Below are 12,035 nucleotides of genomic sequence, written 5' to 3' on the forward strand. Positions count from 1 at the left end.
GTGGAGATCAAAACGTGTTGTTCAAAGGGATTTGTGTAACTGCGATGTGGATACAATCTTTAATACAGTGTTAAGTTCAAGTACTGCTACAGATGTAGACAGGGTAGAATTGAGTATCACAGGAGCTTGCTGGAGACAGTTGTGAATTCTTACTTCAATTCTTTTTTTTTTTCCTTTTCCCCTTTTTTAATAGAGAGATGCAGTAGACTTTGATGTCCATGTGGATACACAGGATCAGGGCATGTATCGTTTCCTAACATCACAGCAGCTTTTCAAACTTCTCGATTGTCTGCTGGAATCTCACAGATTTGCTAAAGCATTTAATTCAAACAATGAACAAAGAACTGCTCTCTGGAAAGCAGGTGAGTCAGTCCCCTTGGAGAAATACTTTGTGACAGTGTGAATTGACCCAAAAATAGGTCAAAAGTACTTTGATGCTAAATGTAAATATTGAAGCTTTAGCTTTGTAACTGTAGGATTCCTAAAGGGAGGACACCTAATCTGTGGAGGTGCAAATACCTTGGGTTTCTAAAATTTAAGGTTTCGCTGAGGTACAGCTGCCAAGCTGATTCTGGCTTTAGGTGTGTGTCCCATGCTTGAAAGCTGCAGGGACAAACACAGGCTTCACAGCCACTTCATATCAGGAAGCTGATAAAAAAATGGGTGCCAAACACAACTGTGGCACATACAAATAGGTTAATTTTTAGCAATGCTCCACTGTACTAAATATCATGAGAAATTAATTACCTGAGGTGGTTCTGTCTGTGTGCAGAAGATGCTTAGAAAGAGAAGTGGGGGACTGTATGAAAGAATATTAGCTGAACCAGAAATGTGAATGGATGCTTGGCATTCCTGTAGGTTTCAAAGGCAAGTCCAAGCCCAACCTGCTGAAGCAGGAGACGAGCAGCCTGGCCTGCGGGCTGCGCATCCTGTTCCGCATGTACATGGACGAGAGCCGCACCAGCGCCTGGGAGGAAGTCCAGCAGAGGCTGCTGAAGTAAGGACATGCAGCTGAACCTCTTCGTGTTGTTTGTGATGTTAGAGAAAGGGGGTGGGTTATTTAAAAGGTTAGACCTTCTCTGCTTGCAGTAAACTTCCAGAGCTAACACGTGTATGTGGTGGTCACAGCTAGTATTAAGAGTTTTGTGTTCTGTGGGGAGTGCTCCATCGGTGCCTCCAGCTACTGATGCTGTCTCTCCCTTTTGTTCTCCTTACATGTTTGTCACCTTTTTTTGTATCATGTGGGTAGGTGGGGGCTTAATATAGCTCATCTTTAAAAAGGAAAGCAACTATCACCTATCAACTGTCCTTTCACTAGCCTCAGGCATTTTAGGGAACTGGCACTGTTCTCCTTTTCAGAAATGGACACTGGGCTTAAGCAGCCTTGTAAACATAACAGAGGCCTTTGGCTCTTTGGTTATTGATCTGAATGTTTTTTGCTTATAAAGTTTTCAAGCAGCTGTTGGAATAAGGAAAGGCTTTAGACCTCAACAGCAGCACTTAAGGCTGAGACTTTAAGGTTCACAGAGTAGAAAGCACAGCTGAAAACTGCCTGGTTACATCAACATGAGTTGTTCCTAAAGTCCACATAGCATTTTGTCACATACCTGTCAAAGAGCACTCAATAAGTTTCAAACACATGCACAAACAGCATAATCACATTTTGTCAACTTATTTATTACTGAAATCTTAGGACTTTGGGTTTGAGTTGAACAAAGTCACTGCTTTCTGTCATTAACCAGGCTTAGAGCAGCTTTCATAAAACAGTGCTGTTCTACACCAGGGCTCTACACTGCCAGAAGCTGCAAAGCCAAAGCTCTCTCTCTGCAGTAGAGCTCAGAAGGAAATGTGAGTTATTCTTTTTTTGTATCTTTTGTCTCCAGTGTCTGCAGCGAGGCTCTGAGCTATTTCCTCACTCTTACATCAGAAAGTCATCGGGAAGCCTGGACTAACCTTTTGCTCTTATTTTTGACTAAAGTCTTGAAGATAAGTGATGAAAGGGTAAGTAACTGTTTGGGATGATGTTTCAGATGACGTGTACAGGTAAGAAGTAGCTCCACACTGGTTCCTCACACACAGTTACAGACTTGACTTCAAAAGCTCCTGCTGCTCTGTAGACACTCTTGTGTTGAGGGAATGTACATTCAAACTGCACTTGACAGATACTGACACTAATAATTCAGTGTGAAGGTGCAGTTGAGTGATAAAATAAAATGTGTCAGAGAAGTTTAAAGATGCTGGAATCCTTTAGAAGTGTGTGTTAAATTGTTTTTACCCCTCTCCTGCTTCAGAAGACAATTAGTGATGATACTTTATTCAAAGAATTAACTCTTGTTTCTGCTGCCAGTGCTGCAGGTACATGTTTACCTTCACCTTCTCCAAAGCAATTCTGCAGCAAATAAATCCCAGTTTTATCTCCCTCTGTTTCTAAGAAAACTTGACTGAAATAATTAAATGAAAAAGGCCAACTGCAAGAAAAAACTCATAATAGAAAAATATTTCCTCTTGGAGAATAAGTGTTAATAAGGAGCTTTGTGTAGCTGGTGAGCATGTCAGAGTACATCACAGCTAACCTTATTCTAGCACTGCTAATTTCAGTTGTAAAGGTGTTTCTGCTTGTCACTTTGTGGGTTTCTCACCCTCTTTTGGGTATTTAAAATTCTTACTTTCAGTGTGTTTTCTGAGGTGTACCAATGTATAATAGTCATTTCTTGTTTGTTTTCTCCTCAGTTCAAGGCCCATGCCTCGTTCTACTATCCTTTGTTGTGTGAAATCATGCAGTTTGACCTTATTCCTGAGCTTCGAGCTGTTTTGCGAAGGTTTTTCCTGAGGATTGGTGTGGTTTTCCAAATATCCCAACCACCAGAACAGGAGGCTGCAATAAGCAAGCATTAGCAGATAATGACACTGTTTCAAAGTTTATATTCCTCAGCTAAATAAAAGGACCAGGTAGCTGGGCCATTCTGTCTGGATCTCCATATGAATGATTTCTTTCTCTGGCGACGTGTCTCCAAGGGTTAACGGTACAGACACTTGCAACTGTAATTAAGGCTTGCAACACTCCGGTCCCTCTCTTTCCTGGCGGATTCTCTCCGGTTTCTCTTGCCTGGCTCCTGCTGAGCACAGAGCCGGCTGATAGCACAGTCCCCTTGTCAGCACGGGCTGCAGTGTCCTTTACTGTCCTAGGCAGCAGTATAGCAACAGATGTTTGTGGCGGGTGTGAGAGTAAAGTGTACCCAAAGAAACATATGTATGTAAAGGTTTGAGCTTCTGTGAGAAGTACAACTCAGGAGAGCTGTATTTTGAAGGATAAAATGTTTATAGTGAAAAGAAAATGGAGATTATTGTTCATGGAAAAAAATATTTAGCAACTATGTCTGATACTCTTAAGATTTTTGCACACTCAGGCTGTCTGAGACATTGGTAATCATCCTTCTGTGAAAATGTACAGAGATGCAGGTCTGTAATATAAACTCTTTAACACTATACAGTTCTTCCCGAATTATTTTACTTCTGTATTACTGATTTGTTGAAAGCCCATAACTCTTCCTTGTTTACCAAATGCACTAGAAGTTTGGGTTTCTTTTTGGGTTGTGATTTTTTTTTTCCTTTTTTTGTTATTTTTGTTTTGTTTTGTTTCATTGTAGCCCAGAAGTTACTGTTGCCGACTTTTTGTCACAAACAGCGGTAGAAATATCACGACTGACATAACTACCTGTAATATACTTGTTTTAGGGCTTTTAAATATAACGAGCCATTGAAATGATGATTCTTCAAGGACTGGAACTTGAATCACTGCAAACAAGTCTAGGTTGTGTCTGCTGTCAGATGTTTTTTGTTTGATGTAGATTTCACTCTTATGTACAGAATTTAATGTTGGATATATTCAAGTAACAAATCTGGCATGGTTCGGGGATGGTTAAATTTATTGGAAATGTATTCATACTGTGAATTGTGCTCTGATGGTTAACAGACGAGATTGTCAAGCATTCTGTATTACAATGGATGTAGAAATTTTTTTCAGATGGACAAAATGTATATGGTACAGATATGTAAAGTTTTCTATGTAAAAAAAATTCTGTACAACTTTCTGTACAATATTTGGTTCTCATCTGGCATATTCTAATCAGGTTATAGGTCAATAAAGTTTTTGAACTCTTTCATCAGTGCAATCAAAACCAGTCTAATCCACAGCTACTTGTTTTACAGTTTGCTTTGCCTCTCACGCTTCTGTTTGGAAGGAGCAAACCCCAGGTCCCGGGAGCAGAAAGCTGGGTGCTCTCTGGTTGACTGGGATTCCTCTTCTCACTGTTAGAGACAAATACAGGAGTGGCAAATTAAACAAAAAGGTGGGCAGGGCTGGAGGAGAATAAAAGCACTACATGAACTGCTCAGATGGACCCTGTGGTGCTGCACAGATAGAAGCTCAAGTACTGCACTTTGCTCTCTGGGGATTAAAATGCAAACAGCAGACAGCTGGTGGAGAAAGGGGGAAGGGAAGGGCTGGGATTGCAGTTCTGCTGACTTAGAACACATCATCCGCCTCAGCCTTGTCAGCATCTTCGATTTTGTCAGGAAGAGTGGAATTGGATTGTTCTCCAGTGTGTTCCCACAAAACTCCTGACTGGCACAGGAGAGCAGTGTGAGGAGCACAAAGGTGTGTGAAGGAGCCTCCTCTCTCTTTCAGGGCAAGGAGTCTGCCACAGACATTCACAGCGGGCTCCAGAAATAAGTGTAAGCAGTTCAATGAAATAGCTATTGGAAAAGCCAGAAAAGGGAATTAAAATGCTGTGACCTGGGATTCAGAGTTTGCTCACAAAGTTAATCAGGGTGGAGCAAAACCAAATAGCAATTACCAGAGTCAGAAGGGGGAGAATTGAGGTTGTTTGAATTAATTGTAGCCTTTCCTCTTGGGCTGTATTTTACTTGTTCAGTTTGTTGTGCTGTATTTAAATCTTAATCTGCTGTGCTAGGCCAGACCTTTCTTTGTTTGACAGTGATCAGTAATCATTTTTAGAGGGAGTATGTGTCCCATCCCTATTCATTGTACTGTCCCCCATGGCTTTAGCAAACTGTCCTGAGACCATTACCAGGGTGTTCTGACACTGCTGCCCTGAGCACTGTTTAAACAGCCACTGCTCTTGTGTGTCTGCCCAATTGCTTTCTAATAATCTGTGTTCAAGATAGAACGGTGAGTACAATGAAGTATCTAAGAACTTGGGCAGTTGGGGTTGTGGGGCTCTTTCTAGTTTTACACCTCTGTTTTGTGTTTTGTTGTGCAGTCCTCTTTAGAAGTGACATTTTTCTCTTACAGCCTGGCCTTCTCAAGCCTTATTTATTGCTTATGTGGAAAAGGCCCAGGAGCTGTTTAATTTTTGTTCACTGGGAGCTGAACTTTGGTGTCATTGTAACTCTTCTGTGCCTCTCTTCAGGTCTTGCAATGCCGGAGCAGCACCAGGTGTACTGCAGGTATCGTGTTCAACTTGCAGCTCTCTGAACACTCACATATGTGATAATTATCCAAAATCTGGGGTCAGGGGCAGAGAATAGGTTCTTTTAGTCATCTCAGTATCCATCAGGGCTGGGACTGCTGATACATTTATTTTGCAGGTGAGGCTGTCATGATAAAAAGTTTGGGAGGCAGAAGGGCCCAGCCAGAAGCTGAACTAGAGAGAGGCAGAGAACACTGAACATCTGGAAAGGAAAGATCCTGAACAGCATCCTGAGTGCCCAGGGGAGGGTAGCTGCAGGGAAGAGTGGAATTCATGGTGCTAAGGGCTGCTGAGCAGTAGGATAAAGTCATTTCAGTGGTTTCAGGCCATGGCACAGAGGTGAAGAAAGTAATTCAGAGAAGGCTTGTGCCACATCCTGGTCTTGAACTGGAGGAAAGGAATGCTGATTCCTGTCTGGCATGGTCTGTGGCATTTATGAAACTTACTGCAGTGAAATGAGGGTTGCTTTTTAGGGGAACAACTAATGCTTCTCTCTGGGGAAAAGCTCCAATTAAAATTAAGGGAATAAATAAACTGTAAGCAAAGAGATGAGAAATTCTGCATCTAGGCTGCAGTTGGTTCTAGTGAATGTGTTTCAAAGTTCAATTTGAGGGGCAACTGGAGAGAGCCATCAAGGCAGGTGCCAAACATAAAGAAGGCATAAGATGGGCTCTGGCATGGGAGGGTGGTGTGCTATTACAAAGCATTTTCACAGCATTATTCCCGTCTCTGGAAGTCCAGACTGAAGCAGCCAAGCAGCCTGAGGTACCTGCTCCAGCCCAGGTCTGGGATTACACCAATGCCCCTGCTTGCTGTAATACCCACACTGATGAACCTTCTTACTGCTGAGCCAGAAATCCAGGGTGAGAATTACCCTGATTTGGCAAATCTTCTTTGGGAAGGAATGTTCTAAGCCCATAAAGAAGCTCAACACCACACAGGTTTGAAGTACAACTGCCAGCAAACACTGCCTGCTGTCACCAAGGAACTGCTGTAGCCTTCAGGTTTACAAAAGCTTGAAGGTGGCAACTTAGTTTGTAAAAAGTTCCTGTCTTAGTGGTTTGTTAGGGTCTTTTTTCCTCTCTGTTGATCAAGTTTAGGCCTCGCAGTGGGAATTTCCTAACCAAGAGGAAAGTTGCAGCATTAGCTCTGCTTCACCTTGGTTGTGTAGTTCACTGAACTCCTACAATCTTGCTCCATGTCCTTGCTGAAACTCTGCTCTTAACAGATTTTCCATATGTTTTTATTCCTTTGGAGATAGACTTAACACCAGTTTGTTCGCGAGTAAATGAAATCTGAAGCAAATCAGCAATTAAGAAAGCTGAAGTCTGCTTTCACAGTTTCTGTAACAAAAATAATTTTAGTAACAAAATACTTTATTAACTCTTCAATCAGAAACATAAATATATTCAACAATATCTGTATTTTCAGCACACGACAAGTTAGGGAATGTAAGACACATTGCTGACAGTCATTTTTTCCCATGGAAGTGTTAGCTGTGCTTTCATGCAGGACAGCATTTATCCTGCATGAAAAGCAGGTGTCCTTCAAGTGACTCACTCTTTGGGTAAAACCTAATGCCCTTCTGCTGTTGGGCTTCTCTAATGCCAGAAAGTTTTGGAGTTGGACTATAAAGCTAGAAAACATCTTTGATATAATATCAAATTCACACGCACCACACTCTGTTTCTGAGGCTGAAACTTAAGTTGTATGAAAAGTGCAAAAGCTGCCAATCTCTTCCTCAATTTCCCACGTCACGGAATAGGAAACATCCCTGCACTCCACCTGCGTTCCCCTGCAGTGTCTGATGCTTTTTTATTGCTCTCTCACTTCCACACGGAGCGGTCTCTCCCTGCAGGTTCCCGGCAGGCCGGCGGCGCTGCGGGCGCTCCTCCTCAGCCGTGCGCGGTGGAGAGGCCGTGCCAGCCCGGCGGCAGCGCCGCCTCCGGGGACAGCTTGGCGGGGCTCGGCGGCTCCGCCAGCAGCCGCCGCAGCGTGGCCGACGTGCCCGGCCGCAGCCAGGCCTCCGTGGCCACCGTGTCGGTGGAGCTGGCGTGGGACGGAGCGCGCTTCAGAAGGTCGTCCACGTCCCCTAAGGAAATGTCATCGCCTGAGGGGGGAGGAGAGCAAGACACGCGTTAGAGGGGACAGAAGCTCTTCCCATCCCAGCGCTGGGCAGGCTCGGCTGCAGGCAGTGCATCAGGAACGCTTTTAATGACACTCAGCACATGTTTGCTCATGTACTGGGGAGCTGCGCCTCAACAGCGCCCCAGCGGCAGCTCAGCGAGGGGATACGGACACAGGCAGAGGGAGGTGGACTCGGCAGAGGGTTCTTGCTTTCCAAAAAGCTTCTATTTAGGGACAAGTCAAATCTGTCAGTGCATACATGCATGTAAAAATAAGGCCATTCAGTCACAGTGGCCTGACTGAACCTTGTATCGACAATTTCCTACTGAGGAATAATGTTTTAACTTGGTTTAAACAGTGCAAACGCAAATGAGCCTGTGCAGCACAGCTCAGCACAGCTGGAAACCTCAGTGCAATGTCATGCTGAAACTGGCTGAGTTGGGATGTTTCAGCTACAAAATAAACCCCACCAAACAAAAGGCAGAGCTGCCTTGCCTTGAACTTGAGAGTCATTATCACCCAGGACTCAACTACTACTTAATTCTGTCAACAATTTTACATACACCTAATATATTAAACAAATAGTTCTTAGTGTACATTATCAAACAACATAAAATTTTACTTTATATAAAGGGATATAAATGTATAAATTTCTCTGTGCTGTTCCATTTTTTGGCCTCACGGCATTTAAATTTTACATAGATCAAAAAAACTGCGCAAACCCCAGCTATCCTCTAATGACTAAAAATTGCAATGCTTTCCTCTTAACACTGAGTTGCATCAATGAGGAGGTTCTGGTTTCTTGGTGTTTAAGGTGGGCAGAAAAATGCTTAAAGACTCTGGAAAAAAAACATTTTTTCCAGAAACATCCTAATTCAAAAAAATCAAAATTGTGTATTCTTTAGTGATGATATAATTCACCTAAGCAATAGTGCCATGTAATTTAATGTATTTGGATGATTTTATTCTGCAAAAATGACGACTTTTTAAAAATGGGAATTTAAACCAAAGCTTCTCTGAAGATTCTCATTAAAAACTGAAAGTTGATGGTGTAAGGATGGGTGTGAGAGCCCAAGGGCTGGAGAAGCAGCAGGCAGGTGTGCAGGGGTGAAGGGAAGGACAGGAACTGCACAACCCCACACACACTGAGAGCAAGGGCTCAGTTCTCCTCTTTGTCTGTTAGGTGGGATTGCAGGCTCTAAATCAAAATGCCAAATTTTTTTTGTTCCAAAAGCACTTGGCACGAATCATCAGTTCTGTCACATCATATAGACAGTGATCTGATCATGCTCCAAGCCCTCCCAGTCTGGTTAAAACCTGTCTGCAACACTAGAAGTGAGAGCAGACCTCCCTCTCTCTAGGGTCTGTCATCTCCTGTGCTTGAGGCTGGCAGAGTGAACCTCTTTTTCTCCTAAATCCTGGGTCAGATGAATTCTCCCATGGGTTGGAACCCACAGGTTTTTTCATATGTAGGTTTAGAGGGGTTAACAGCACACAGCAGGGAAGTGATACCTGAAGAAAATACATTTTCTGTTTGCTGCTTTAAGAGATGATATCTAGCAACAATAAAAATAAGGTTTAGAGACAAACAAACTGTGGATGTCCAGGCCACAGGGCTGCATTTCCCCACACTTAACTACTTCTGCCTTTAAAGCAAAGCCTTTAGAGCTTGCAGATGTCATGGGCAAGCTCAACTGTTCTGCCAGAGGTAAGATCACAGTGCACATCACCGAGTCAGGCTCACTTGGTGCTGCTTTTAGAAAGCACAGCAGATCAGCTGCACTGCAGAACGTCTCCATCATGAATTTCAGCACTTGGCACACTCCGTACATAACTGTCCTTAATTGGGACACACATCAAGACTCTTGATAATTCAGTTTGCATGTGGAGGCTGAGGGTAAGGAAAGCTTTTCCTTAGCAGGAAATCCTGCTTTAGAAATTGAGTGGTATCTGGATTCCTGCAGAACACCACAGCAGCACATCTTGTGTGCCCAAATTCCCTCTTCTGTATGTGAGCCTGCTCCTGTTTATGCCCTCAGGAGCACACATACCTTTCCTGACAGAGATGGTATCTCTGGCTTGCAGAGACTCCATCACCCACATATTCACCAAGTCTACACTGATGAGAATTTTTTTGGATAGGTGAAAATGAAGGAGAAGCTTTGAATCCTTTTTTCCAATTTTCCAATTAAGAAAACAATTCTAGGATGGCTTTAGGATTCCCCCATCAGTCCCACAGAAGAAAAGGAACTGCTGTGAATAGAGCCTCCTTATTGAACCAGATCTGCTCTTAGAATTTATCAAAGCCTGTGAATTGCCATCCCTGGTCATTTCAAGGGAAGATAACCAAGTCCTGTAGTTATATATTTGAGAGATTTGTTTTCTCTCAGTACTGTCTCTGAGGGCAGAGGAGAAATGACAGTCCTGGCTGCTCAGAAAGCAAGATGATGCCACAAGGGTTCTTCCAGGCTGTTAGGGAAAAAGAGTAAGAGAACTTGGCTTTACTCATTTTTTCTGACATCCCTGAGCACAAGGAGGGAACAGGAGGGCAAACAGCAGTGCAGCCTGAACAACCACAGCTGAGCAAGAGGATCTATTGCTGCCTTTCCAAGAGGCACAAATGCTAAGGATGAGTGATGGGTCCCCGTGTGCTCCAGAGAACAAGCTACATACAGACATATAAATACCTATATACATCAAAATTACAGTTATCTAAAGGCTGATGTTCTGGAGGCTGTGACAAACAGAAGCCAAGCAAAATAAGAAGTGTAGTGCATACAGTATGAGGTGAAATTATAAAAGAGGTGAAATATAACAAAGATACTGAAGTAAATAGTTTACATAGCAAATGTATATCTGGCTAGAGTAAAATTAGTAAAGAGTTTATTTAGATTATGAAAGAAAATTAGTATGAATAGGATTTATTTTTTTAGTAACTTAAAACCACAGGGAGATGGTTAAAACAAAAAAAAAAAGATGAAGTGCTTGTAAGAGTACCCATAGCAACAGAATCAAAAATACTGCCAGCATCTGTACTCTCATTAAGTTTATAAAAAGGATACTGATACTGTAATTGCCTAGACAGCATAGCAACTACCTCCAAAAAAAAGGGAGATTTCAGACTCCTAGGAAAGAATCATTAGAGTGTATGAACTGGGTCACAGCCCATGTGAGAAATTAAAGGCCATTAATAGTTACCATGATTGGTACTTCATACACAAAAAGGATCTAGATCAGGCAGCATTTGGAGATGCTCCAAGACAACTCCCAGCTCCTAATGTAAGAAACATGAAATGAATTCAAGTGTGTGTGCAGTGAAAGAGGTATCAGTATCAAGTATTCACATACTCAAATACTGAATGATCATTAATATTAACAAACCACTAGAAAAATCAAATTAACTAGAAACTGAAGTACTTCATCATACACAATTCTCTGGCACATCTTCATGCTGGTTGGACCACAGACATGTGACTCCCAGGAATGCCAATAAACTCACACAGGCACCTCCTCATCATTCATCACTAGGGTGTTTTATTTCTTCCTACTGCCATTCCAGCTGTGCAGCTGCATATCCCCATCCTGCTGCCTGCACTGCGGTGCTTCTCACAGGACAAGTAGGAATGGCTGATCAGACAGGAATATGAGAATCTCTCCCTACTCTGCTCCTCTAAACTTAGTCTAAAGAGGCTGTGTTGAGGTGTGCTGGGGAAGCCCTTGTACCAGCCTCAGAGCTCTATAAATAACTCCTGTGTTTGATCTGGTTGCTCTGTTCTGCTACACGAAGCCTATTATTATTTGTTCCTTTAATTATTGCAATTACTTAGTGTTCACTACATCATTTCTGCTACAGGCAACATACCCAAGGAAGGAGATTTCTGCTGGAGCTCAGTCAGTCTGTGCAGTCGTTCCTCGTTCTTGCCTTTCACCTGATCAGTGTCGAGGCTGAAGTTTGAGTGCAAAGAGAAGCTGTCAGGCTGCAGCAATGGTGTCTGCCCCGGTGGAGCCTCCTCCTGCAGGGAGTCCAAAAATGCACACATCCTTCAGTTAAACAGCATCCTTTTTAAAAGGGCAAATAGCTACAGGTGTACTCCCTCAGGAGCCACAACAGGGAGTCACTGGGGAAGCACAGAACTGACATCACATCTGTCAGTTCTTACACGTACAGCTCTCTCCAAAGCTCTCTGCTTCAGTCGTCTCCTCTCCCTTGCAGAAGGTGGATGCCGTGGTAATAAATTCACTTCTTCTAAGGCAGAAAACATTTCTCCATTAGCACCTGGAAAAACAGGTGAATTAATTTTCAAAGAAATCAAAATACCAGAGAGTGCTCCAACCTGCTTATGTTTTGAAACAAGCCTATATATTATACTTGACTCCATCACAGGAATATATTCAGTACAAGTCTTTTTTACACCC

At 42.8% G+C, this 12,035-nt stretch overlaps 2 protein-coding genes across 9 annotated transcripts in view; one reads left to right on the top strand and one right to left on the bottom strand.

Moving 5' to 3' along the window:
• ARFGEF1 (ADP ribosylation factor guanine nucleotide exchange factor 1) overlaps positions 1 to 4,178 on the top strand; it is an 86,297-nt gene extending 82,119 nt beyond the window's left edge. Inside the window, exons 36-39 of the mRNA XM_063392888.1 lie at positions 194 to 362; positions 859 to 997; positions 1,884 to 2,001; positions 2,731 to 4,178. Coding sequence (XP_063248958.1) covers positions 194 to 362; positions 859 to 997; positions 1,884 to 2,001; positions 2,731 to 2,895 — 591 coding nt within the window. The 3' untranslated portion in view covers positions 2,896 to 4,178. The remainder of the gene's footprint in view (positions 1 to 193; positions 363 to 858; positions 998 to 1,883; positions 2,002 to 2,730) is intronic.
• A 2,672-nt stretch (positions 4,179 to 6,850) lies between these two features.
• CSPP1 (centrosome and spindle pole associated protein 1) overlaps positions 6,851 to 12,035 on the bottom strand; it is a 62,088-nt gene continuing 56,903 nt past the window's right edge. For all 8 annotated transcript variants that reach the window (XM_063392922.1, XM_063392905.1, XM_063392913.1 and 5 more), the window contains 3 exons: positions 11,786 to 11,895; positions 11,482 to 11,632; positions 6,851 to 7,602 (listed from right to left, as the gene is read on the bottom strand). In XM_063392922.1, coding sequence (XP_063248992.1) covers positions 7,388 to 7,602; positions 11,482 to 11,632; positions 11,786 to 11,895 — 476 coding nt within the window. In that variant the 3' untranslated portion in view covers positions 6,851 to 7,387. The remainder of the gene's footprint in view (positions 7,603 to 11,481; positions 11,633 to 11,785; positions 11,896 to 12,035) is intronic.

The sequence above is a fragment of the Prinia subflava genome, chromosome 1, assembly GCF_021018805.1.
Source record: "Prinia subflava isolate CZ2003 ecotype Zambia chromosome 1, Cam_Psub_1.2, whole genome shotgun sequence".
Taxonomy (NCBI): domain Eukaryota; kingdom Metazoa; phylum Chordata; class Aves; order Passeriformes; family Cisticolidae; genus Prinia; species Prinia subflava.